This window comes from Lissotriton vulgaris, chromosome 7 (genome assembly GCF_964263255.1).
Source record: "Lissotriton vulgaris chromosome 7, aLisVul1.2, whole genome shotgun sequence".
NCBI classification, from domain to species: domain Eukaryota; kingdom Metazoa; phylum Chordata; class Amphibia; order Caudata; family Salamandridae; genus Lissotriton; species Lissotriton vulgaris.
In genome coordinates this window covers 158633483-158656437 of record NC_141695.1, presented here as the reverse complement: position 1 = coordinate 158656437, position 22955 = coordinate 158633483, and the positions used below count along the sequence as shown (strand labels likewise).

General features: G+C 49.5%; 1 protein-coding gene across 1 annotated transcript in view; it reads left to right on the top strand.

Moving 5' to 3' along the window:
- The window catches only part of LOC147701053 (heat shock cognate 71 kDa protein-like), a 106761-nt gene that overhangs the window by 46010 nt on the left and 37796 nt on the right, over nucleotides 1-22955 (top strand). The window contains exons 5-6 of the mRNA XM_086929848.1: nucleotides 14940-15495; nucleotides 16399-16601. Coding sequence (XP_086785974.1) covers nucleotides 14940-15495; nucleotides 16399-16601 — 759 coding nt within the window. The remainder of the gene's footprint in view (nucleotides 1-14939; nucleotides 15496-16398; nucleotides 16602-22955) is intronic.

The window sequence follows — 22955 nt, the reverse complement described above, 5'->3', positions numbered from 1 at the left end:
GACGACTCCGACACCAAAGATGACGTCACCCCAGCTCAATGGGACGTGAGTACCGAGACCCCTGCCCCACCCAAGCCCATACCAAAGGCTCTGGTGATACTTTCGCCTCAGGGCCCAGGTCCACACCGAACATACATTTCGAGCGCCCCGGGCCCGGCTCTGAAAAACAAAGAGCTCCCAGCGACCCGGTTCTGAAAAAACGCCTTTGGCACTGAAAACTAAGTCTCCCGAGATGCCGCACCCATCTCCGTTGGCACCGGAAAAACATTTGGCACCAAAACCGCCAGAAGCTCCCTCAGCACCGAAGCAGCCGGACCAAACTTCGGCATCGAAGACCTCGGAGCCGAAACCATCTAAGGAGAAGCCTTCCATAACTAAACCTCCCAAACAAAAAACCCCAGAGCCGAAAAAAATCCACACCGAAGGTCTGAGCCAGGGAAAGCTTCTAAACCGGACACTGTTACTAAACAGCCAAGACCAGTTTCTTAAGACAAATCTTCCACACGAAAGAAAACGTATCGAATCCGTAGAACTTTTTCTCTCGAATCCGAAGCAAACCACCATTTTTATTCATCCAAAGATTGGTCATATCGTTACTATACTACCTACAAAGAGGAAACCAGAACATTTACCACATTCACTGGTTCCTTCAAAGAAAATACACATGGCCACTAATACTTCACCACCTCCTTCACCCCTCCACCAATTACCCCCAATCTAATGATTTCTCCAGTTCATCCTCCAGAACATACTTTCCCACAACCAGAGGATAGTGACGATGCACCTGGAGATGGATGGGCAAGGCGATGACAATATAATCCCATTAGATACTGATGAGCCACCACAGGATCCATACTCATGGCATGACTATAATAACGATCCTGACTTACATAATGATCCGGATCTCTACTCCTCAAAACCATCTCCGCCAGATGACAATGTGGGCTTCGCCCAACTAATAAATAGGGCCGCAATATACCACGCCGTAAATCGACACTCCGACCCAGTAGAAAAGGATTTTCTTCTAAAAACCTTTAACCAGCCACAAAAATCATCTCATGTCTTGCCAATGTTAAAAAGGTATTCTCAAACACGCTCCTGAAGTGTTCAAAGACCCTGTTAGAGCTAGGGTTCTTAACCCCAGGATAAATAAAAAATACAAGCTAGCTCCTACTGACCCCATATACATTAAGGGTTAATTCTCTGGTCGTAGCTAATGCCCGCATAAGGGCAAATTCTCAGGGGTCCGGTGACACCCCACCTCCTGACAAAGAATCTAAATTATTAGACGCATCAGGCAAACGTATGGCGTCTCAAGGTGCAAACTATTGAAAGATAGCCAACACACAAGCCCTCTTGGCAAGGTATGACAGGGCTCACTATGATGAGATGGAAAAGCTCATTCAACACCTACCTCAACAATATAAAGACAAAGCCAATGACCTTCTACAGGAAGGCAAACTAATCACTAACATCCATCAAGTGCACGCTGGACGCAGCAGACACAGCGTCCTGCGCAGTAAATACTAGTGTTCAACTACGCAGACATGCCTGGCTCAGGATATCTGGCTTTAAACAAGAAGTGCAAAACAGTATCCTTAATCAGCCTTTTGACCATGAGCACCTCTTTGTCCCTGCAGTGGGCACATATTTGGAAATGATGAAAAAAGAACACAGACTGACACGTGTATGGGAGCCCTGCAGTCATCCTCTACTAGAGGCTCCTTTCGATGCTCCTTCTACAGAGCAGGCGCAAAAACAAATACCCCAGAACACCTGTCCTCATCCTACAAAAGTCCCAACCAGGGCTCCTTTTCAAGAGGACACTCTAGAGTAGATTACAGGGGTAACAACAAGGGCAGAGGCCAGGGCAATAACACCCGCAGCTCCCATAACACCAAACAGTGACTTCCCTGCGCATCCCCTGATCATCATACTCCTGTTGGGAGACGTCTCTCACAGTTCCTGCCTGTATGGAATTCCATCACAACAGACAAGTGGGTAGGACAAATTATCCAGTATGGTTATTGCCTGGAACTCACTTCTACCCCTTCCAACATTCCTCCCAAACATTGTCCAATGTCCTCAGAACACCTGACGCTCCTCAAACAAGAGGTTCTTACACTACTACAAAAACATGCAATTGAGCCAGTTCCCTTGCCTCATCAAGGCACAGGGGTGTATTACCTCTTTTTTCTAATTCCAAAAAAGGACTGTTCCTTCAGGCCAATACTGCACCTCAGACCACTCAACTTTTACATCCAATCAGACCACTTTCACATGGTCACTTAACAAGTGCTCCTACTACTTCATCAAGGCGACTTTCTCCCCACTGAAGATCTAAAGGGTGCCTACTTCCATATTCCCATTCATCCCGCTCACAGGAAATATCTCAGGTTTGTGGTAGATGGTCAACACTACCAATTCAAAGTTCTACCATTCGGGGTCACCACAGCACCCAGAGTTTTCACCAAGTGCCTTGCAGTGGTTGCAGCCCATTTGGGAAGATAGCACATTCATGTCTTCCTTATCTGTATGACTGGCTCAAAAAAGCAAGATCCCACAACAGCTGTGTTCAACACACACTCCTCACAATACAACAGCTTCACAGTCTGGGATTCACAGTAAACCTGGACAAATCCCACCTCCAGCCGTCCAGAATACAACAATACCTAGGAGCTACAGTAAACATTGCCACAGTCCTATTATCTCTCAACCCAGGATAAGTGCTATACAAGCGCAAGTTCAAAGATTTCAGACACAAAACTCACTACCAGCACGAGTATTTAATAGGGAGGATGGCCTCTTGCATTTTTCTTGTTCCTTGTGCAAGACTCCAAATGCGTCCATTACAAGAGTGTTTGGCACGCCAGTGGAACCAGGCTCAAGATCTGGTGTTGGTGGACGACCGCACCTATCACTCTCGACAACGGTGGAACTTAAAGAACCTTTCCAAAGGGCGGTCGTTCCTTGACCAGTCCCACAGACCGTGCTAACAGACACATCGCTCACCGACTGGGGAGCTCATCTTCAAACCCAGACACCCAACAAAGACCATTCCACATCAACTACCTGAAATTATTAGCAATCTTCCTAGCATTGAAATCATTTTAATTACACCTCCTAGGCAAAGTTGTCCTGATCCGTACGGACAACATGACAGCAATGTATTACATACAGCAGCAAGGGGGGCCACACTCCCTACAGCTTTCACACCTAGCTCAAAGCATGTGGAGTTGGTCCGTTCCGCCAAAAATATACCTCCTTGCAGAACCTCTCCCAGGGATACCCAATCAGATTGCAGATCTGCTCAGCTGTCAATCCTAGCAGATCCATGAATGGGAACTTCATCCACAAGTTCTTCTTCCATTCTTTCGCATGTGGGGACACCCAGAAATAGATATGTTTGCTACACTCCAAAACGCAAAATGCCCAAACTTCGCATCCAGGTATCCACACCCGTTGTCCAAAGGCAATGCGCTATGGATGAATTGGTCAGACAAATTTGCTTACGCTTTTCCGTCTCTCCCACTCATTCCGTTAGGAGTTCGGAAACTCAAACAACATTCCCTCACAATGATCCTAGTTGCTCCGACATGGGCAAGGCAAACCTGGTTCACAACTCTATTAGAACTATCAGCAGTACCACATCAAAAGCTACGCCTCTCACCTACGCTTCTTACTCAGAACCATGGAGAGATAAGACCCCCTGATCCCAATCAGCTCAACCTTGCGATCTGGCATCTTAAATCTTAGAGGTTGGCCACCTCAATCTCCCACCAGACTGTGTGAACATAGTTAAAGAGGCTAGACAACCTACAACAAGGGCATGCTATGCGGCAAAAATAAAACGATTCATCATTTATTGCATGCTCAACAAGATCAACCCACTAGATCCTTCCATTCAGAACATCATCTGTTACCTCTTGCATCTACAACAATGTAACCTAGCATATACATCTATTGGGTTACATCTAGCCATCATAGCGGCCTATCTACAAAACAGACAACACTTGTCTTTGTTTCGAGTTCCTGCTATCAAAGCTTTTATGGAAGGACTTAAAAGAATAATTCCACCAAGAGCTCCACCCTTTGCGGTGTGGAATCTTAATGTAGTCCTTACCAGACTAATAGGTCCTCCTTTTGAACCTCTCCACAAATGCGAACTACAGTTCCTCACTTGGAAAGTAGCCTTTTTAATTGCTATTGCATCTCTCAGAAGAGTTAGCGAACTCCAGGCATTAACCATACAAGAACCATTTTTACAAATCCATCATAACAAAGTGGTTCTTAGGACTAACCCAAAGTTTTTACCCAAAGTAGTATCTGCCTTCCATCTCAACCAGTCTTTTGAACTTCCAGTGTTGTTCCCTTAAACAGACTTCGTGGCAGAACGGGCTCTACACACCTTAGATGTTAAAAGAGCAATACTCTATAACATTGAAAGAACAAAATGCTTTAGTAAAACGAAACAACTTTTTGTGGCTTTCTCCCGACCTCATAAAGGTAATCCTATATCCAAAACAGGAATTGCAAGGTGGATTGTGAAATGCATACAAATATGCTACGCCAAAACCAAAAGCACATTAACCATTCCCCCTAGAGCTCACTCTACACGCAAACTATGGCATTCTTAGGGAACATTCCCCTAGATGACATATACAAAGCACCAACCTGGGCTACACCACACACCTTCACAAAACACTATTGTGTAGATGTGCAGGCAAAACAACAAGCATGTTTGGGCCAGGCTGTATTAAAAGCACTTTTTCAAACTAATGCAACAGATACAGGTAGCCACCGCTAACAAAGTAACTACTGTATAGTCTATGTAAAGGTGTACAATCTGCAGCTCGTATGCCTCAAACGGAAAATGCTACTTACTAGTATGCATCTGTTCTTGGCATGTAGAGCTGCAGAGTTGGCCCTCGATTCCCCAATGGGGTCATCAACCTGGGAAAGAGCCTCTTCAACTGGACCTGCCTCATCCCACTGACAATGGCAAACCTGAAATCTTGAACCCTTCCCTGCCAGGCCACTCCTACCCTTGTGCCAAGCACTTTTTGACTACTTGGGCTAGCTTGCACTTATGCCCGATAACTTTTTGTCCACATAAGATATCCATGCCAACTTGGGGTCCTTTTCTTCCAACATTCTAGGCAACCTAAAGATACCAGGGGTTTGTGGATTTCCTTGAAGGGGGACTGAGAAATTAGGCAAAATACAGCTATATTTAGCGGTTTTGGAGGGAAAAGAGATAAAAGTGCTGCAGAAGATTGTGTCTGGTTTCTTCCCTGCAATTAATACCAACGAAGGGTTGATATTAACGGATGGTTTGTGGTGCTAAAATCACCCATCTTGAAGTTTTCAGGAACAGGCAGACTTTTGTCAGAAAACCAAAATTTTCTAATCAGTTTTGGCATTTTACTGAGACATTGGCTATGTTTCCTATGTTTTGTGCTTTCACCACAGGGAATGCAGAGCTTCTGTTTCAGGGCGCCCTCAAACCGCAAGGCACTACACATATCATGTCATTCCTAACATGGGTCCAAATGGCTATGCAGTGACGACAAATTCAACAGCCAACTTCCCCTTTACCAACTCCCCCCTCTCCCATCCCGCCCCCCAACTCCCTTCCCCCCTCCCCACGCGCCGTGCGAATGTCCCACTTCCCTTCACATCTGCAATGGTTCCCTTCCCCTTGTCAGGCTACCCATCCGTAGAGACTAGGTGGACGGGCTGGTCATGGTTGTTAGTCTTAGTAGGCGAAGATATCGGGGGAAGGTGAGTTCTTTGAATTCTGATTGTAGTAAAGTATGGAAAGGCTGCCACAACTCCTCAAACTTATCCACCTCTCCCGCCACCATGAGGGACAGCTTCTCCATTCCCAGAACGTGCCACAGCCTGTGTAACCATCCTACAGTGGTAGGGAGTGTGGTGGAGCGCCAGTAAAGGAGGATGTTCTGAATCGCTGAACCCAGGGTGATCGCTATCTGTCTACCCCTTCTAGACCTCAGAGGGTACATCAAACCGTTGGGTAACCCCAGCAGGACATTGTCTGGGAAGCTAGGGAGTTCTATGCCAAATGAAATGAAATGAATGAAATGAAAACTGGATTTCTAGAGCGCATGGCTGCCCGGGGGCGTCCCAGCGCTGGGATTGTACTAGCCACTGAGGGGGGAAGCAAAAAACGGGAAGGGAATAGGCAAATTATTGTGGGAACAGGTGGGTTTTGAGAAGCTTGCAAAATTTGTTGCACTGATCTATGTCATCTAGGACTACCTTCCAGTAGGGGCTCAATAGTGGGCAGTCCCACAAAACGTGTGTGAGTGTGCCAATCTACCCACATTCTCGCCAGCAGGAGTTCGCAATGTTCCGATTCATTTCATGAAGTCTCTCTGGTGTGTAGTACCAATATGTGGATATCTTGGTGTATCTTGGTGTATGTTTCGGTGAGCCCGGTGCGGTATGCCGAATGGCGCGCTTGATAGGAGATGTGGTCCCAGTCCGTGTGGCTCAATTCCCTACCCAGCTCCCGTTCCCAGCGGTCCTGCCCAGGGTTGTAAATGTGGAAAGGGGGTGGTTGCAGAAGCTTGTATAGGTCTGAAATGAGTTTGGCATCCGAGGTGCGCGTCGCCAGCCACCTCTCATAAGGAGTGAGCTTCCGGTCCGCCAAAGCACGTACCTGCGGCTGAAGGGCCCAATGACGTACCTGCATATATCGCATCCGTTCGGTCTCAGGGAGTCGGTATTCCCGGCGAAGATCCTGAAATGAAATGGCGCCTTCCGGGCCATACATGTGAAACAGCGCACTGCATCTAGCCATCCGCCAGCGCGCGAAGGCCCCAGGTTCCATCCCAGGCTGAAAGTCCGGGTTCCCGACCACTGGCGTGATCGGAGATGGGAAGGTGTTGAGTTCGTGCCGCGCATTCACCGCGTCCCAAACTTGCAGCGGGACTCGCGTGATAAATGACGCGTAAAGATTGGGTGGACGATGCACCCTGCGCAGGAAGGGTATCTCCTGTAGGGGCCTACCCGCTACCGCCTGGTCTTGGAACAGCCAGTGCTTATCAGATTCCCACCTGCTCCACTCCACTAAGTACCGAAGCTGCGCTGCCTGGAAGTACTTGTGTAGATCCGGTATGCCAAGTCCACCCGACTCTGGCGCCAATGTGGATATGTCTCTCTTGAGTCTGGGTTTGCGACCCTGCCACACAAAACGTGCGATGTCCGCCTGAGCCTGACCGATCCACCCCTTCGGGGGCCGCAGAGGTAAGGCCCTGAATAGGTACAACACCTGCGGTAAGAGCGTCATCTTCACTGCAGCCACCCTTCCCAGTAACGATAATGTTCCTTTGTTCCAGCGGGTCAGCTCCTCCTTAATTTTTGTGCCTAGAGCTTCGTAGTTGGCTGTCACCATAGCAGGCAGAGAGGGCGCTAACAGTAAGCCCAAGTAAGGAACCAATTCCTTAGACCAACGCATGGGGAAAAGGTCCTGCAACTCATTTCTTGTGGCAGGGGTCAGCGAGATGTCTAGGGCCGCCGATTTCCCCATATTCATTTTAAAACCCGCTACCGCGGCGAAGGCGTCCAACTCAGCAATGCATGCCGGAAGGGCCCTTCTCGGGTCGTCAAGCGTCAGGATCACGTCGTCAGCATACAAGCTAACGGTATGGATGTACCTCCCCATTCGCACCCCAGTTGCATCCGGATTCCTCCGAATTCTCTATGCAAATGGCTCCATATACAGGGCGAAAAGTAGCGGCGACAACGGGCACCCCTGTCTGGTGCCCCGCTCTATTGCAAATGGTCGAGAGTTGTACCCATTCACTCGAACCACTGCAGATGGAAACCTGTAATAATTGAACACCAAAGTGCGGAATTTCTCACCCACACCCACCTTACAGAGTACCTTCTCCAGGTATGGCCAGTGCACCCGATCGAACGCCTTCTCCGCGTCAACCGAGAGAAGCATTCGTTCCCCGGGCACACGGGAGGCCTTTTCCAGAATATGGACTACCCTCTTGGTGTTGTCAACAGTCTGTCTACCGGGGATAAGCCCCGCCTGGTCCGAATCTATCAGGCCGGGCAGGTGAGGGGCCAATCGTGCCGCCAGAATCCCCGTATACAGCTTGAGGTCCACATTCAGTAACGAGATCGGCTGATAGGACCCGTATTCTGTCCAATCTTTCCCCGGCTTGGGGATAACCGACACTGTCGCTCGAAGCAAGTCTGGAGGAATAGTCCCCGGCTCCGCGAAGGAGTTGAAGAGTCGCGTCAGCAGTGGCGCCAGTTCCAGGCAAACGTTTTATAGAAGAGTGGGGTATACCCATCGGGTCCCGGGGCTTTTCCGTGTTTGAGGCGAGAAATAGCCGTAATCACCTCTTCTATCCGTATGTCCCGTTCCAGGTGTTCCGCCTGTTCCGGGGCAAGGGAGGGAAGGTCGACGAAGCCAGGTAATCAGCCTCGAGTTGTGCTGAGGCGGGCACGCCAGTATATAAATCCGCGTAGTACTGACGAAAGCCTTCCGCAATCTGGTCATCTTCCGTGGCCGTCGCCCCGCTAGGAACTGATAACTCCTTCACCCGATGGTTTTGGTGTTTAACACGGAGCTTGCTCGCCAGGAGCCTACCACATCTATCTCCTCCGGTGTAATACGCGTGTTTCAGGCGCAACGCTGCGTATTCCGCTCTGTCCATGTCCAGGGCGGATAGTGATTTCCGGGCTGCTTTAAGCTGCCTCCAGACTCTGGGGGCTCCCGTCCTCTGATGCACTTGTTCCAGCTCCCTTACCTTGCCCGTAAGTTTGTCTCTCTTTTTTTGTCGTCCCTTATTCTCCGCCGAGGAGACGGCGATAAACTCACCGCGGAGCACCGCCTTCAGGGCGGCCCAATGTGTCGCACGGGTGGTGTCGACATTATCGTTGTGTCGACAGTAGTCGCCAATCGAGTCCCGTATATGTTTTACAACCGATTGCCTGTGCAACAGGGTGTCCCGGAGGCGCCAAACCCCCCTCGGTAGAGAAACCGGCGGTAGCTGAAAAGTACCCGACACTGGGGCGTGATCTGACAAAGTTAGAACACCCATGTCTGAAGCCGTCGCTAAGTCACATAGCGGTCCCGTCACCAGGAGATGATCTAACCTCGCGTATGACTTGTGTGCATGTGAGTAGTAGGAGTAAGCTCGGGTAGCAGGGTGGAGGTGCCGCCACAAATCGTGGAAATCGTGATCCCCTAAGCAAGATTTACTCAGCTGCGAGATCTCCCCTGTCTGTGGGCTTCGTTGTGCCGATCTATCCAAAGACGAGTCAAAGACCATATTCAAATCCCCACCAATAATTATGTGCCTATCCGGGGTGACCGCTATTTCCTCTAGAGCGGACTGTAGAAACCTATCTTGGTGGTCGTTAGGACTGTAAATCGAACCTATAGTAAACACCAGACCTCCCATCTTGACCCTATAAATCAGGAGCCTTCCTTTCTGTTCCGCAACCTTGTGCAAAACCTCCCCCTTAAATTTCCTAGCCACCAATATGGCCACCCCCGCTGTTTTGGTAGCCCCGGAGGAAAAGAATTGTACTGGGAATTAAGATGAGCGCAGCCTGTGGCAATCCCTGGCTAACAGGTGTGTCTCCTGTAGGAGACAGATGTCTGCCTGAGTGATTTCAAGGAGGGACAGCACCGCCTTCCGCTTGACCGGGTTGTTCAGCCCTTTTACATTAAGGGTAACTATCTCAAGGGCCATTAGTGATGAACGTAATGGTGAAACAAGCCAGACATTTCCCCAGGGGCCGTCATCAACAATAACAGTGTGAACTGATGGTGTGGGATGTGGCAACTGCAACAACAGATCAGCACGATTCAAAAAATTTCCTGTAGACATAGATCGAAGCTTAAACAAATGTCGCAAGAGCACTCAACCAAGTAGCGCGCTTCCCGAATCCCTCCCCCTCCCCTTCCCCCCCAACAACTCCACTCCAATCCTTCCTCCCCTCTGTCCAATGAGTCCATGAACCAAAGACTCACCCTCTTACCCTCTCCTCCTCCCTCCCACTCAACCCTTCAACAAACTTCATTGTCCCAGTCCGGTCCATACTGGACAAGCCCGTGGAAAGTTACTGAAGTGGACGTCCAGCCACAACCCACTCCCTCCCGCCCCCCCCGTCCCCGGAACCCTCGCACCTGCATTAATGATGAGGCCAATGTGATCTCCCCCCGGAGTCTGTTCAGGCCGTCAAGGCCACTTCCTCAGCCGACGTTTCTCTGGTCACCTCCTGAAGCGCACTGTCCATCCCCGTTCGGATCGTGGGTGAGTCGGGTCGCAAAGGCTTGGATGTGGAGCGCCACCTCCGAACCGTCTGCCAGCCGTCCCTGGTGCTGCGCCGGCGGTGGGGTGTGGGAGCATCTTCATCCGTCGCTGTGAGGCCTAGCACCCCGCAAACGTCCTGCAGGGACCGCAGCTGGTGTAGAGTCCCGTTCCACCGAAAAATGAGTCGGAAGGGGTGGCCCCAAGAGTACTGCGTGCCATGTTCTCGCAGGAAGTCCGTGGCTATTTTAAATGATTTGCGTTTTTGCAGTGTGATCACTGACAAGTCTTGAAAGAGGGCCACCCGATGCCCTTGGAAAGTCAGGGGTTGCTGTCGCCGTGCCTCGCGAAGAATCCGCTCCTTCAAAGGGAAGTCCGGCAGGAAGGCCAGAATATCTGGTGGCGGTGCCGAAGCCCGTCGAAGTGGGCCCACTCTATGCGCTCTATCAATTCTTACAGGGAAGTCTCCGGGCTCTCCCAAGATGTCTAGGAATAGATCTCTCAGATAGGCGGTTATGTCCTCCCCTTCTTCCTTAGACGGGACGCCACGTACCCGAATGTTATTGCGCCTGGACCTGTTCTCAAGGTCCTCATTGTGGGCCTGGAGGGCTATGTGTTGATCCCTGAGCCTCAGGACCTCCTGTTGCAGGTGCGCAATCTCTTCGTCCCGGGAATGGCCAGCTTCCTCCATAGTGGACACTCTATCTCCAAGCGAGTCGACCTCTCTTCTTACCTCGTGAACTTCCCCGAACTTCCTGCTTTAGCGTTTGGAAGTCTTCCCAGAGGGTGCCAAACAACGACTCCAGGAAGGATCTGGTCACTGGGGGTCCCCCCCCCCCCCCTCTGCGCCCGAGAGCCAGTCGGGGGGCTTGGGGCCGTCTGACCTCTATCTTGTCGCGGGGCTCCTCTATTCAGCATCTCGGGCAAGGTGCGGTCTCCTTTCTTTCCCCCTCTGGAGCCCGCCATCATGGGTGAGTGGGTGTACTGTGGTCGGATAGGTGCCCTCAAAGTCCGTGGCTGTTACTTTAGATGCCGAGAAGGCCTTCGATAAGGTCGAATGGTCTTACTTGGAAGCCACTTTACATAAATTTAAGTTAGGTACAGAATTTATTTGCATGGTAATGGCCTTATACTCTAACCCTTCAGCAAGAGTACGAGCAGGTGGATGCCTTTCGTACTCATTTAACCTGGAGCAAGGTACAAGACAGGGCTGCCCCCTCTCTCCCTCCCTTTTTCAACTTGCCATCGAGCCCTTCCTCTACTCTCTTCGGAATAATGACCACATTAAAGGAATTTGCTTTGAAGGATTCACAGTCAAAATATCGGTCTATGTGGACGATGTATTAGTAGGCTCCGAAAATGCAGAGTTGGCGATTCCGGCCCTGTGGTCCTCTATTGCAGCCTTTGCAGAAGTGTCAGGCTATAAGCTTAATAAAGATAAAACGGAGGTGAAACTACTCCATAATATAGGTGACAAGAGCATTATGGGTGAATCTGGCTTGTTCTGGCAACCTAAAAGCTTTAAATACCTAGGAATAGAATTTGAAAAAGATATAATTAGCACCCTCAAAATTAATGAACATGCCCTTCATAAAAAGATATCCTCCCTATTGGACGGTTGGTCCCCGTAATTTTTGTCATGGTGGGGCAGAGGAGAAACTCTGAAAATGATGATCACACCCCTTGTCAATTATCTTGTAAGTATGCTGCCTATGCTGCTATTCCTCACCAAGATATACAAACTCTTCAATACTTTTCTGTGGCAGGGCAAAAAACTGAGAATCTCCTTGCAGAAACTCACTTGTGTGGACAGGCTTAGTACCTACGACAGAAAACACATCACGTTTTTCCAGTGAAACGCATCTGTTTGTTTGCAGTGTGCCTCGCTGTGGATTTTGGGCGTTTGCTCCACCAGCACCCAGTGAAACCTAGCAAGCCTGTACATTTTAAAAAACTAAGCACCCAGAGGAATGCAGGATGGGGTGACTTGTGTGGCTCTCACTAGGTTCTGTTAACAGAACCCCTTGCAAACCTTAAACTTTGTGGGGAAATATAAATACATTTCCCTCACATTTATGTAATGGAAAGTTCTGGAATCTACGGGGAGCCACAAACTTCCACCCACCCAGCATTCCCTAAGTCTTCCGATAAAAATGTTACTTGTGCTGGTAGGCCTAGTGCCTGCAACATGAAATAGGCCAAAACATATTGTGGAGGCATCAAAATTATTTATCATGAGACAACCGGGTTTTGCAAGGGTGTCATCCAAGTTTTTGGTCCCGGGGGATGTCTCATTTTCCTTGCATTTCTGTGTGGTAAATTTGTGGGATCACCAGGCAGACACAAAATTCCTACCACTCCGCATTCCCCCAGGTCTCCCGATAAAAACTTTACCTCACTTGTGTGGATGGGCCAAATACCCGCGATAGAGAAAAGCCCAAAATGTATTGTGGAGACATCAAAACTATGCATCACAAAACGACCTGGTTTTGCAACTGGGGAGGGCACCTGCGTTTTTGGTCCTGGGCTAGGCAGCCATCTAGGTAAACCTACCAAACCCAGACATTTCTGAAAACTAGACACCTGGGGAGTCCAGGGGGGTGTAGCTTGTGTGGATCCCCCATAGATTTCCTACCCAGAACCTCTGATTGTCCTTGGGGTGGAAGGTACTTTCCTAAAATGGATCGAATCCCACCTAGGAGAGATGGCAGGCTGTCTCCCCCTTCAGATCAGATCGAGTTCAAAGAGTTTGTACATGGAGTGCCACGTGGGTCAGCCTTAAGCTCTATTCTATTCAATGTGTAACTATGCCCCCTACTAATCCTAATTTAATCGCTTGGGTTGTCTTTCATAAACTATGCAGATGACACCCAGTTAATTAAACCTCTTGGACAATGATGACACAAGCCAGTTGAACAACCTCAATGTCTGCCTTGCAGAAATGGTAAACTGGCTCAGTAACAACACACTAAAATTTAACGGAGTCAAAACAGAGTTCCTGTGCTGCTCTTCCTGCAAAGTTCCCGGCCGACTGGCAGATAACTTCTGGCCATGGACAAAAGCTGTGGATCTTAGTATGGCTAAATGAGTGTGAAAATTAGGAGCGCAGATAGATACCAAACTCTACATGGAAACTCCGGTTAATAAAACAGTGACCACCTGCATGGTCTGATGAGAAACCTGAGGAATATTGTTCCCTTGCTCCCGCAGCCAGCAAGAAAGCTGGTGGTGCAGTGCACAATTCTAAGCAGGGTTGACTACTGCAATGCCCGTCTACTGGAATTCCAGACTATCTGCCTAAAAGACTGCGTAGAACGCACGTAGTAGTGGCCAAATTAGCCCTCAATCAACCATGGAATGGTTCCGCAAATGAAACTGAAAGAACTCCACTGGCTGCCAGTAAAAGTAATTGTTTTTGTACTTGTACAGTGCACAGCTACCCGCAGTGGGTTTCCCGGCGCTTGTACGAATACCGCAAGGGAACCCTTCCTGGCTTTCCCTGTGAAGTGTCCACTCTTGGGCACCCCCATGGTGCAGACCAGGCATCCCTCGCGTTGTGGGGGCCGTTGTGGAGATTCAGCAAGCTATTGCCCAGAGTTGCAGCGTGGGACCCATGATCAGAATAGGCACTGGGGCGACAATTTCCGGTCAGGGGAATTAATGAGCCAGAGACCCGCTGGGGCAGGAATTAAACCCTGTTCCCTGGCCAGAGCTCTGCATCGAGGTCTGCCTGCTCTAACCATTGAACCACACTTCTCCAGTGAAAGAGGAATTTTCAAAGCAATGTGTAATTGTCCAGAAGGCCCTAAATGGACCAGGACTCGGGCTCCCAAAGGATAAACGTATCTATTATGAACCAGCAAGGAGGCTGAGATCGTCTTCAACTATCCTGGTGCAGGGGTCTAGGTTTAGGAAAACCAGGGTAGGAGGAGGAGCGTTTCAAGTTAAGGCAGCTCTAGCCTACAAAAGCTGCCCAGCTCCCTCCGATCAAAGAGAGACCTCCTTAGTTTTAGGAAGAATCTAAAAACCTCACTCTATCCTAAATAAACCAAGAACTGATATTTCCATACTTTTTGATCTTTCAGGTGAACTCTGATGGCATCAAGATACCTGGCAGGTCAACGTTGCGCTTTGCAAATGAAAAAAAAAAAGGTTTTCAAATGACAATAGCAAGGGATTCTGCGCTGGAGCATGTACGGCATTACCATCGACTTCTAAATCCCCTCCCTGATCCTGCTGTTGCGTAAATTATCAATTCCGTCAAGGTGGGAAACTGAAGCCTCTTGATGTAACTTGGACCCAAGAAATAAAATACCTTTTCATTTATGAAGCAACAAAGCTGTAAAAGTTAAGACTTAATCAGTGTTTACATCTCCCTTTTTATATTATACACAGTAATTATCCCTGGACATCTTCCAGGTTAGAGAACCGGTCTTACAGGTTGGTAGTTTTGTTATCATGATTACTTAAAAGGAAGTTCATAGTTGACAGAAAAGTACAGAAGAGATGGCGGAGTGTGTTTTATTGAACAATCTTAGCTGGAGTGGCTCTTCACATAACAAGAGATCATTGCACTTTGAAGCGTGGTGGCCGGGCTTGGTGCGCACTAATATCTTGCTCTTTACTACTCCTCAGGTGGGCGGCGAGCGGAACGTGCTGATCTTTGACCTGGGCGGCGGTACCTTCGATGTCTCCATCCTGACCATCGAGGACGGCATCTTCGAGGTGAAGTCCACGGCGGGCGACACCCACTTGGGGGGCGAAGATTTCGACAACCGCATGGTCAACCACTTTGTGGGAGAGTTCAAGCGCAAGCACAAGAAGGACATCACCGACAACAAGCGCGCAGTGCGCCGCCTGCGCACGGCCTGCGAGCGCGCCAAGCGCACCCTCTCCTCCAGCACGCAGGCCAGCATTGAGATCGACTCCCTCTACGAGGGGGTGGACTTCTACACGTCCATCACCCGAGCTCGCTTCGAGGAGCTCAACGCCGACCTCTTCCGCGGGACCCTGGAGCCCGTGGAGAAGTCCCTGCGCGACGCCAAGCTCGACAAGGCCCAGATCAACGACATCGTCCTGGTGGGTGGCTCCACCCGCATCCCGAAGATACAGAAGCTGCTGCAGGACTTCTTCAATGGCCGGGAACTCAACAAGAGCATCAACCCTGACGAGGCCGTGGCCTACGGGGCCGGTGAGTGGCGAGCATGGCGAGCTAGTCCTGTCTACCTGGCTGCGCACCGCCCAAGCGACCAGCTTGTTCAGCAGATGATTCCACATAGCCAGAGAGGAGGTGTGGAAATGGGGGTGTCAGGAGTTTAGGGGGCACAATTTGGGGTGGATGAGCAAAATGAGATTGCATGAATGCTGAGGTTGAAGCCTGTCCTGAGGTTGAAGCCTGTCCTGGGAGTCGAAAGAGCCATGGTGTGCAAATCTGATGGCTGTTTTCACAGCAAGCTATTGAACTAGTATAGAATGGAAGTGTTGCTATTCCATAAACATGGACAAAGAAGAGTTCATTTCGAAGAGCTCTTAGACTTTTTATATATATATATATTCCTTGTGGGAAAATACTTCAATTTATGATAGTCTAGTGCTATTTCGCTCTGCTTGGATATCACTTTAGCTCCCTCCACACAAGTGATCAATTATGGAATTCTTGTAAAAAATAAAATGGTAGTCATTTTTAAACCTGCAGTAGGCATGGTATATTTTATTTAGCCACTAGGGTGCAGTTTAGCAGTAGCTCGATGTAGTTGAGACATTGTGCCATGTTTACATATATTTAGAGCTTCAGCGCAGGCTGGCTGCCTGCACTGCAGCTGCATCCGACCAGGCAGAGCTTTCATCTTCTGGAAAGTATTGCAGGGAATGTGGGCTGCACCTGCAGCAGATGCAGCCCTGGAGGTACTTACCGCAGCTTAACTGCGGGTGCGCTGAACAGTTTGCAGGTACACTACAAAGGCCATGCACCCCACTTTGTATATAGGCTGCTACTGTGGTGCAAGAAAAAGGGAAGGAAAACTGGGTGGGGGCAGTATCCACATTTCATCTGAATGGCACCATTTGAAGTGTTTGTGGCCTCTTCTCTTTGCAGCTGTCCAGGCGGCCATCCTGTCTGGGGATAAATCCGAGAACGTGCAGGACCTGCTGCTGCTCGATGTGACCCCCCTGTCTCTGGGTATCGAGACTGCAGGTGGGGTCATGACAGCCCTCATCAAGCGCAACACCACCATCCCCACCAAGCAGACACAGACCTTCACCACCTACTCCGACAACCAGCCAGGCGTCCTCATCCAGGTGAGCTGTGGCGAGCCACGTTTAGTAAGAGGAAAGGAGTGGGCTTGTGGAGGGTGTTTGGGGAGTGAGGTGGTAGGTATTTTTGTAGTCTTGTGCATTTTGCTTGCTGTTAATAATTTTGGTTTCAAGTCTGTGTTGTCTTAATGGTTTAATAGTCAAGAAGGTGTACATAAAGCGTAGGTGTATCTAAACCCAACAGTGCCCCACACTACTGCAATCTCCGAATTGTTTCTATTCAGTTATCGGAGACTAGATGCTGGGAGAATGGGCTTTCTTTAAAAGAGTCTGTGACAGATACAAGAAATTACCGCTAATGGTTGTTCAACATCCAGCAAAAGACGAGTTCAGTGAAGAAGCAGCAGATAAGTTAAGGCTTTTTTTGCAAACATCGCCACGTTTCCGCCTCCACTTCCCCAGGCAAGCTATCCTAGAAACGGGACAGGGCTCTTGGCTCGCGGCACATCTAATGCCACTTATCTTAAGGAAATGCATTAAGGGAACTGGCAAGACTTGACGACTGTCAGCCCAGAAGAGGAAGCAGTGTGACCTGGTGAGTAATTGTCTACAGGCCTCAGAGCTGGTCGTGAAGTGTGGCATTGCACAGTGGTCCTGTGGGTGCACCCGCCCCTCTGTATCGATATTTGTGTGATAAAGGGCTGTGCAGTCCTGATCATGGCAACAGCTGATCCAGAAGGCATCCCCAAAAGGGACCCATCTTCCATGCCTTCTCGTGCTTTCACACCCGTGGCATCTCCTCACGACGTCACTATGTGATGGGAAGCAGGCAGTCACGATGGACCAGGGAGATGGCCAGCTGATCCCTTGGGATTATTCCCATCATACCATAAACCTGTGTGGTCCCAAACTTTAATACTGTGGCCCACTTTATAGAAGCAAACTTTCGTGAGCCACGTGGCGTTCCTTGACATTAGCGGCGCAGCGATATTTGAATGTAACCAACGCATCATGTGGCCACGCTGTCATTTACAGAGAGCACATGTTACATTGAAATGGTCACTAAATGTGCACCTATACACCGTGTTTCTGATTAGAATATATAGCACGCAAATGATAGTGTGGAAATGGGTTGTCTTTGAATATTTATCATTTGTGTTTCACCAAGTAAAGTGTCTTTATTTGTTTTTATTATATTTATCTTTTTCTACCACACTAACGAATTACTAAAAAATAGTTTCATTTTTTCCTACGTAACTGTTAAATGCATACCATACCGTTCATCTACAACTATTTAACATTTTGTTGTGTGTTGCAAAAAAACGACAGCCTTTCCAATCGCGATCCCTGAATTTAAGCAAGAATGTCACACAATTCACTTTAAAATCTCCTCTTACTCTGCTGCCAGAACAAGAAAAGAAATCACAAATCCGTCAGCAGTTTGTCAGAATACATTGCCTGGCGTTTGACCTCGGGTGTCTCTGAAGCATCGGCAAATGTGACAAGTTAAATGCAAAATTTATAGGCTTTTTTATTGATTGCACTTTCCAGACCCACAAAAAATCGGTTCACAACTTGCCTGTGGGTTGGTTCTTATCCACAGTTTTGGAAACGCTGCCATAGACCATAGAAGTGGTGCCTCTGAGAGGGAAAAGTTACATGATTTTACTTCCTTTACCTCCTAGTCCTCAAGGACAGAGGCCTAAAGACCCCACTACGCATATCTCTGAACCCGTTAATACCAGAAAAACTCTTGTTTTTGCCCCTAAGCCAGGCTGTTAGCTTTGAGCTCAGGAGATAGGGTGGTATACCTGTACTTCTGGGTACCTACTTCTATTTTCCATTTTTCCCCTATGGATTTCAGTACTCGAGTTCACAGTGGTGCCAGTTTAAAGTCGCTTTGCTTTTTAAAGGGGTGCTGGTGGTCGCAGCTTTGTTGCAGAGGTTGGGAGTTCATGTGTTCCTGCACTTGGATGAGTGGCTAGTAAAGGCAAAATCCCAGACACTGCTTCATACACATCTGGAGCATGTGATGCACTTTTCGCGTCCACAAGTCTCCCCGCCCTCTCAGAGGCTCACCTTCGTTGGGGTGGTGGTCGATACAACACTTGTGAAGGCTTCTATTCCTCCTCTGGAATGCAGGTATTCGGGCAGTGATTGCAGTGTGCCAGGCTAAAGCTCAGATCTTGGACTCCCTGTGCCTGCTGCACCTTAGGAGCTCGTGCATCATGTTAGTGTCTCATGCCAGGTGGGGGGGATGGGAACCCTTTAGTTGTATCTGAAGAGCAGTGGTGTCTCGCCGAGGGAGTGCTGCAGGGCGGGGGAAGGGGTGGGATTGAGGGGTATAGTGGTGTCCGACATACAACGGACAGGAGTAAGGTAAGTCATTAAATAAATAAAACAATTGCTCACCGGAGCACGAGGCCAGAGACTGTTCAGCTTGCTCCTCCTTTCGCTCCAAAAAGACAATTCGGGACCGACTAGCTCGAAGGACCATGGCTCGCTTGTCATCTACGACGACATCTTCCAAGAGGGCGTCGACGTGCCAGAACAGGAGCGAGTCGAAGAACGCATCGTCAGCGACTCTGAAGCAGAAGACTCAGACGTCAAGGACATCACTCCGGCACAGCGGGTCATAAGTACACACGTCGACCCTGACTCTCCCTCGACACCCTTGAAAAAGGCTTTGGTCACACCGTCACCTTCGGGCCCAGGTGCACACCGAGAGACAGCTTCCCGTGCCACGCCTTCGGGCCCGGTAAAGAAGCCTACTAAGCCTTACTTCAGGCGACTGGCTCGGGTTAGTCTACCCCCGGTACCGACACACACCTACCGACACACACCTACCGGCACTGAAAAAAGAGCCATGCTCTTCCTCATCCACGCCGATCGCTGCTTCGACATCCAAGCACTCTGCGCCAATGACTGGTACCGGCTCCTCCACACCGAAAACACACTCGGAGCTGACCAAAAAACTGCCACCAAAGGACCCGGACTCCCATGCCTTGGAGCCGAGAAAACAACACTCTCCACCGGCCAATGACACTGCAAAAGGTCACGGGTCAAAGCCAAAAGAACATAAACCCGCTACCGAGTCGTCGCCGAATAAGCCTACGGAACCGAAGACCTCCGCACCGAAAAATCTACTTTCTACAGAAGAACTATTTCGACCAGATCCTACTCAAAAAACCCTTGTGTAGGATCCCAAAACTGGTCACTTGACTCTTAGCTCCAAGAAACGACCACTAGATAGGCCTGCACTAGCTCCTCCTCTTAAAAAGAGAGACATTGCAACCTCTCCAATAAGGATCCCTCCTCCTCCTCCTCCACCTCCACCTCATCACTCTCCTACACCATCCTCAACTCCAGTAGAAGAGGATGATGACGTGTTCCAGTAGAAGATGATGATGATGATGACGTGGATAACACCTCTGATACAGGAGGAGGTGCGGACAACGAACCACTAGGGAATCCTAGTCCTCCTGACTCCCCTGACCCCTGGGATGATTATAGCACTGCAGATGTCCCTAACATTCCACAAGATGACATATACCCCTCCAGGCCTTCCTCCCCCAGAGGACACTATGGGCTTTAACCAACTCGTCCATAGAGCTGCCCAATACCATGGGGTTGATCTACACACAGACCCCATGGAGGACGATTTTCTCATGGACACTTGACACCACACAAAAGTCTACCTCAATTCTACCCATGCTTAAGGGGGTCATTAAGCATGCACCAGATGTATTCAAAGATCCAGTCAGGGCTAGAGCCATCAACCTCAGAGTCCAGAAAAAGTATAAGGCTGCCCCTACAGATCTAGTCTACTTTAAAGGGCCCGCACCACTAGACTCTTGTAGTCTCCAATGTGCGATAAAGGGCCAATTCCCAAACATCAGGTAGGGCCCCCCCGCCCCCCCCCCCCCACCAGATAAGGAGTCTAAACTCCTGGACGCCTCTGGCAAACGAACGGCGTCACAGGCAGCAAACATATGGCGCATCGCTAATACTCAAGCGCTATTTGCAAGGTACGACAGGCAACAATATGATGAGCTGGAATCCATAATGCAGCATCTCCCAGACAAATATAAAAATAGGGCCAATGAACTCATACAAGAAGGTAAGACTATCATCAATACCTCCATCCGTTGTGCCTCAGATGCGGCAGATACTACTTCAAATGCAATTAACACCAGTGTCCTTTTGCATAGGCATGCCTAGCTGCGCATGTCAGATTTCAAACCTGAAGTCCAGAGTACTATCCTCAATCAACCATTCGATGAGCAACACCTATTTAGCCCTAATGTTGACGTATCCCTTGAAAAAATGAAAAAGGATACTGACACAGCTAAATCTATGGGAGCCTTGCAGTCACAAGCTCCCAGATGCTCCCAGTCGCTCAACCTACAGAAGAACTACCAGAGGCTACTCCTCAGATAGCCCCTCCCTTTCTTACAACATTCCTACCCAATCCACCTTCACTAGAGGCTACCAAAGTGGTGGTTACAGGTGCAGCAATAACAAAGGCAGAGGCTAAACTTACACCTCCCTCTCTAAACCCCCCCCCCCCCCGCCCCCCCACCATTCCACTCCAGTCAGGGGAAGACTGCAACAATTCCTTCCTGTCTGGACCAACATCACATCAGACAGGTGGGTGCGGCAAATAATGCAATTGGGTTACTGTCTCGAACTAACATTTATCCCCCCAAGCATACCACCCAAACAGCGTCCAATGTCACAAGAACATTTGTTACTGCTAAAGCAGGAGGTAATATCCCTCTTACAAAACAGTGCAATAGAACCAGTTCCCCTGCATCAACAAAACAAAGGAATTTACTCCCTGTACTTAGTCATCCTAAAGAAGGACGGCTCTCTAAGGCCTACTCTAGACCTCAGACCCCTAAACCTATACATACAATCAGACCACTTCCACATGGTCACACTCTAGCAGGTCCTTCCTCTTCTTTCACAAGGCGACTTCCTTGCTACCCTAGATCTCAAGGACGCCTATTTCCACATTCCCATTCACACCGCTCACAGGAAGTAACTCAGATTTGTAGTGGATGGTCAGCACTATCAATTCAAAGTACTCCCATTCGGAGTCACGGAGCCGGTTCCTCAGATAGTCATGAGAGCGGACACACCGCTCTCTGGCTGGTGAGTTCACCTAAAACATCACACCATGCAGGGCAGGTGGACGCCACAACAGAAGGTTCGAGGCATGTGGGCTGCTGAATTCATATCTGTGCATAGATCGCCACCTAGTGTTGGGTCCGGATGATTGCACATTGTTGTCCTGGAAGAGTCTTCGAAGTATCACGAGATAGGTGGCTCCTCCCCTGGACTACAGTGCGCATGGGCATCGCCTCCATCCCCAGATTGTTTTTTTCCGCCATTGGGTTCGGATGTGTTTCCGTTCCCTCTGTCGGAACCGATAGTTGTTCAACTTAGACTCGAGACCAAAAGGTCTTTAGGCTGGGCGTCGGTATAGTTGCGTACGGGTTTTCTTTCTGACTCTCAGCTCCGATCTCTTGCTGCCCTTCCACGTGCTTTCGACGCGGACGGGCCTACACAACACTCTTGCTATGGAGCGAACTCCGTTTAAGAAGTGCCCGGTGTGTAACTCTAAATATTCACACCTCGACGTGCACCCTGTGTGCAATACCTGCTTGTCGCCGGATCACCGCGAAGACACCTGCATGGCGTGTTCGAAGTTCCGGAGCAAGAAGACTTTAAAGATTCGTCGGGCCAATAGGCTCCAGGCTAAGTTATCGGCTACGGCGCCCCCACCAGATGACATTTTCCAGGAATCTGTCGAGGGAGAAGACGACGTGCAAGGTTCGGACTCTAATCCCGCATCCGAAGGGGAAACCTACGACGAGGGTGCGGAGAACTTTGACGAAGTCACCGACGAGGTAGGGGACGACGATCAGGCTTTTGCCACTATGGGTGATAGCTCGGAGGAGGAGCATCCCCAACCAGACTTTGGGGTTATTACCCCTCCTACGGCCCAGGTCGAGGGATCGCCTTCGGGCCTTACCCAAGATCTAACTATGAGTCCTACGTCCCCGCCTACGGGCCCGGTCACGGACATTTATGACCCATCACTTACGTCGAAGAAAACGAAAGTGAAGCCAACTGGTCACGCACCCTCGGATGCAAAACCGAAAGTGAAAGTTGCGCTGGTGAAGAAGGTTCTGGAGGCGTCAACTTCCAAGAAAACCAAAATGGCCGACTCGAAGAGCCACGCCAAGATGGCCGACCCGAAGTCCTCGGGGCCGGCGCCGAAGGCGAAATCGTCCGACGCGGCTGCGTCGGCTCCGAAAGGGGTTGTGGACCCGAGGTCGGCTCCGAAGAAGCGTCTGGGCGACGACGCGCATGGCCATGGGGCGTCGGCCC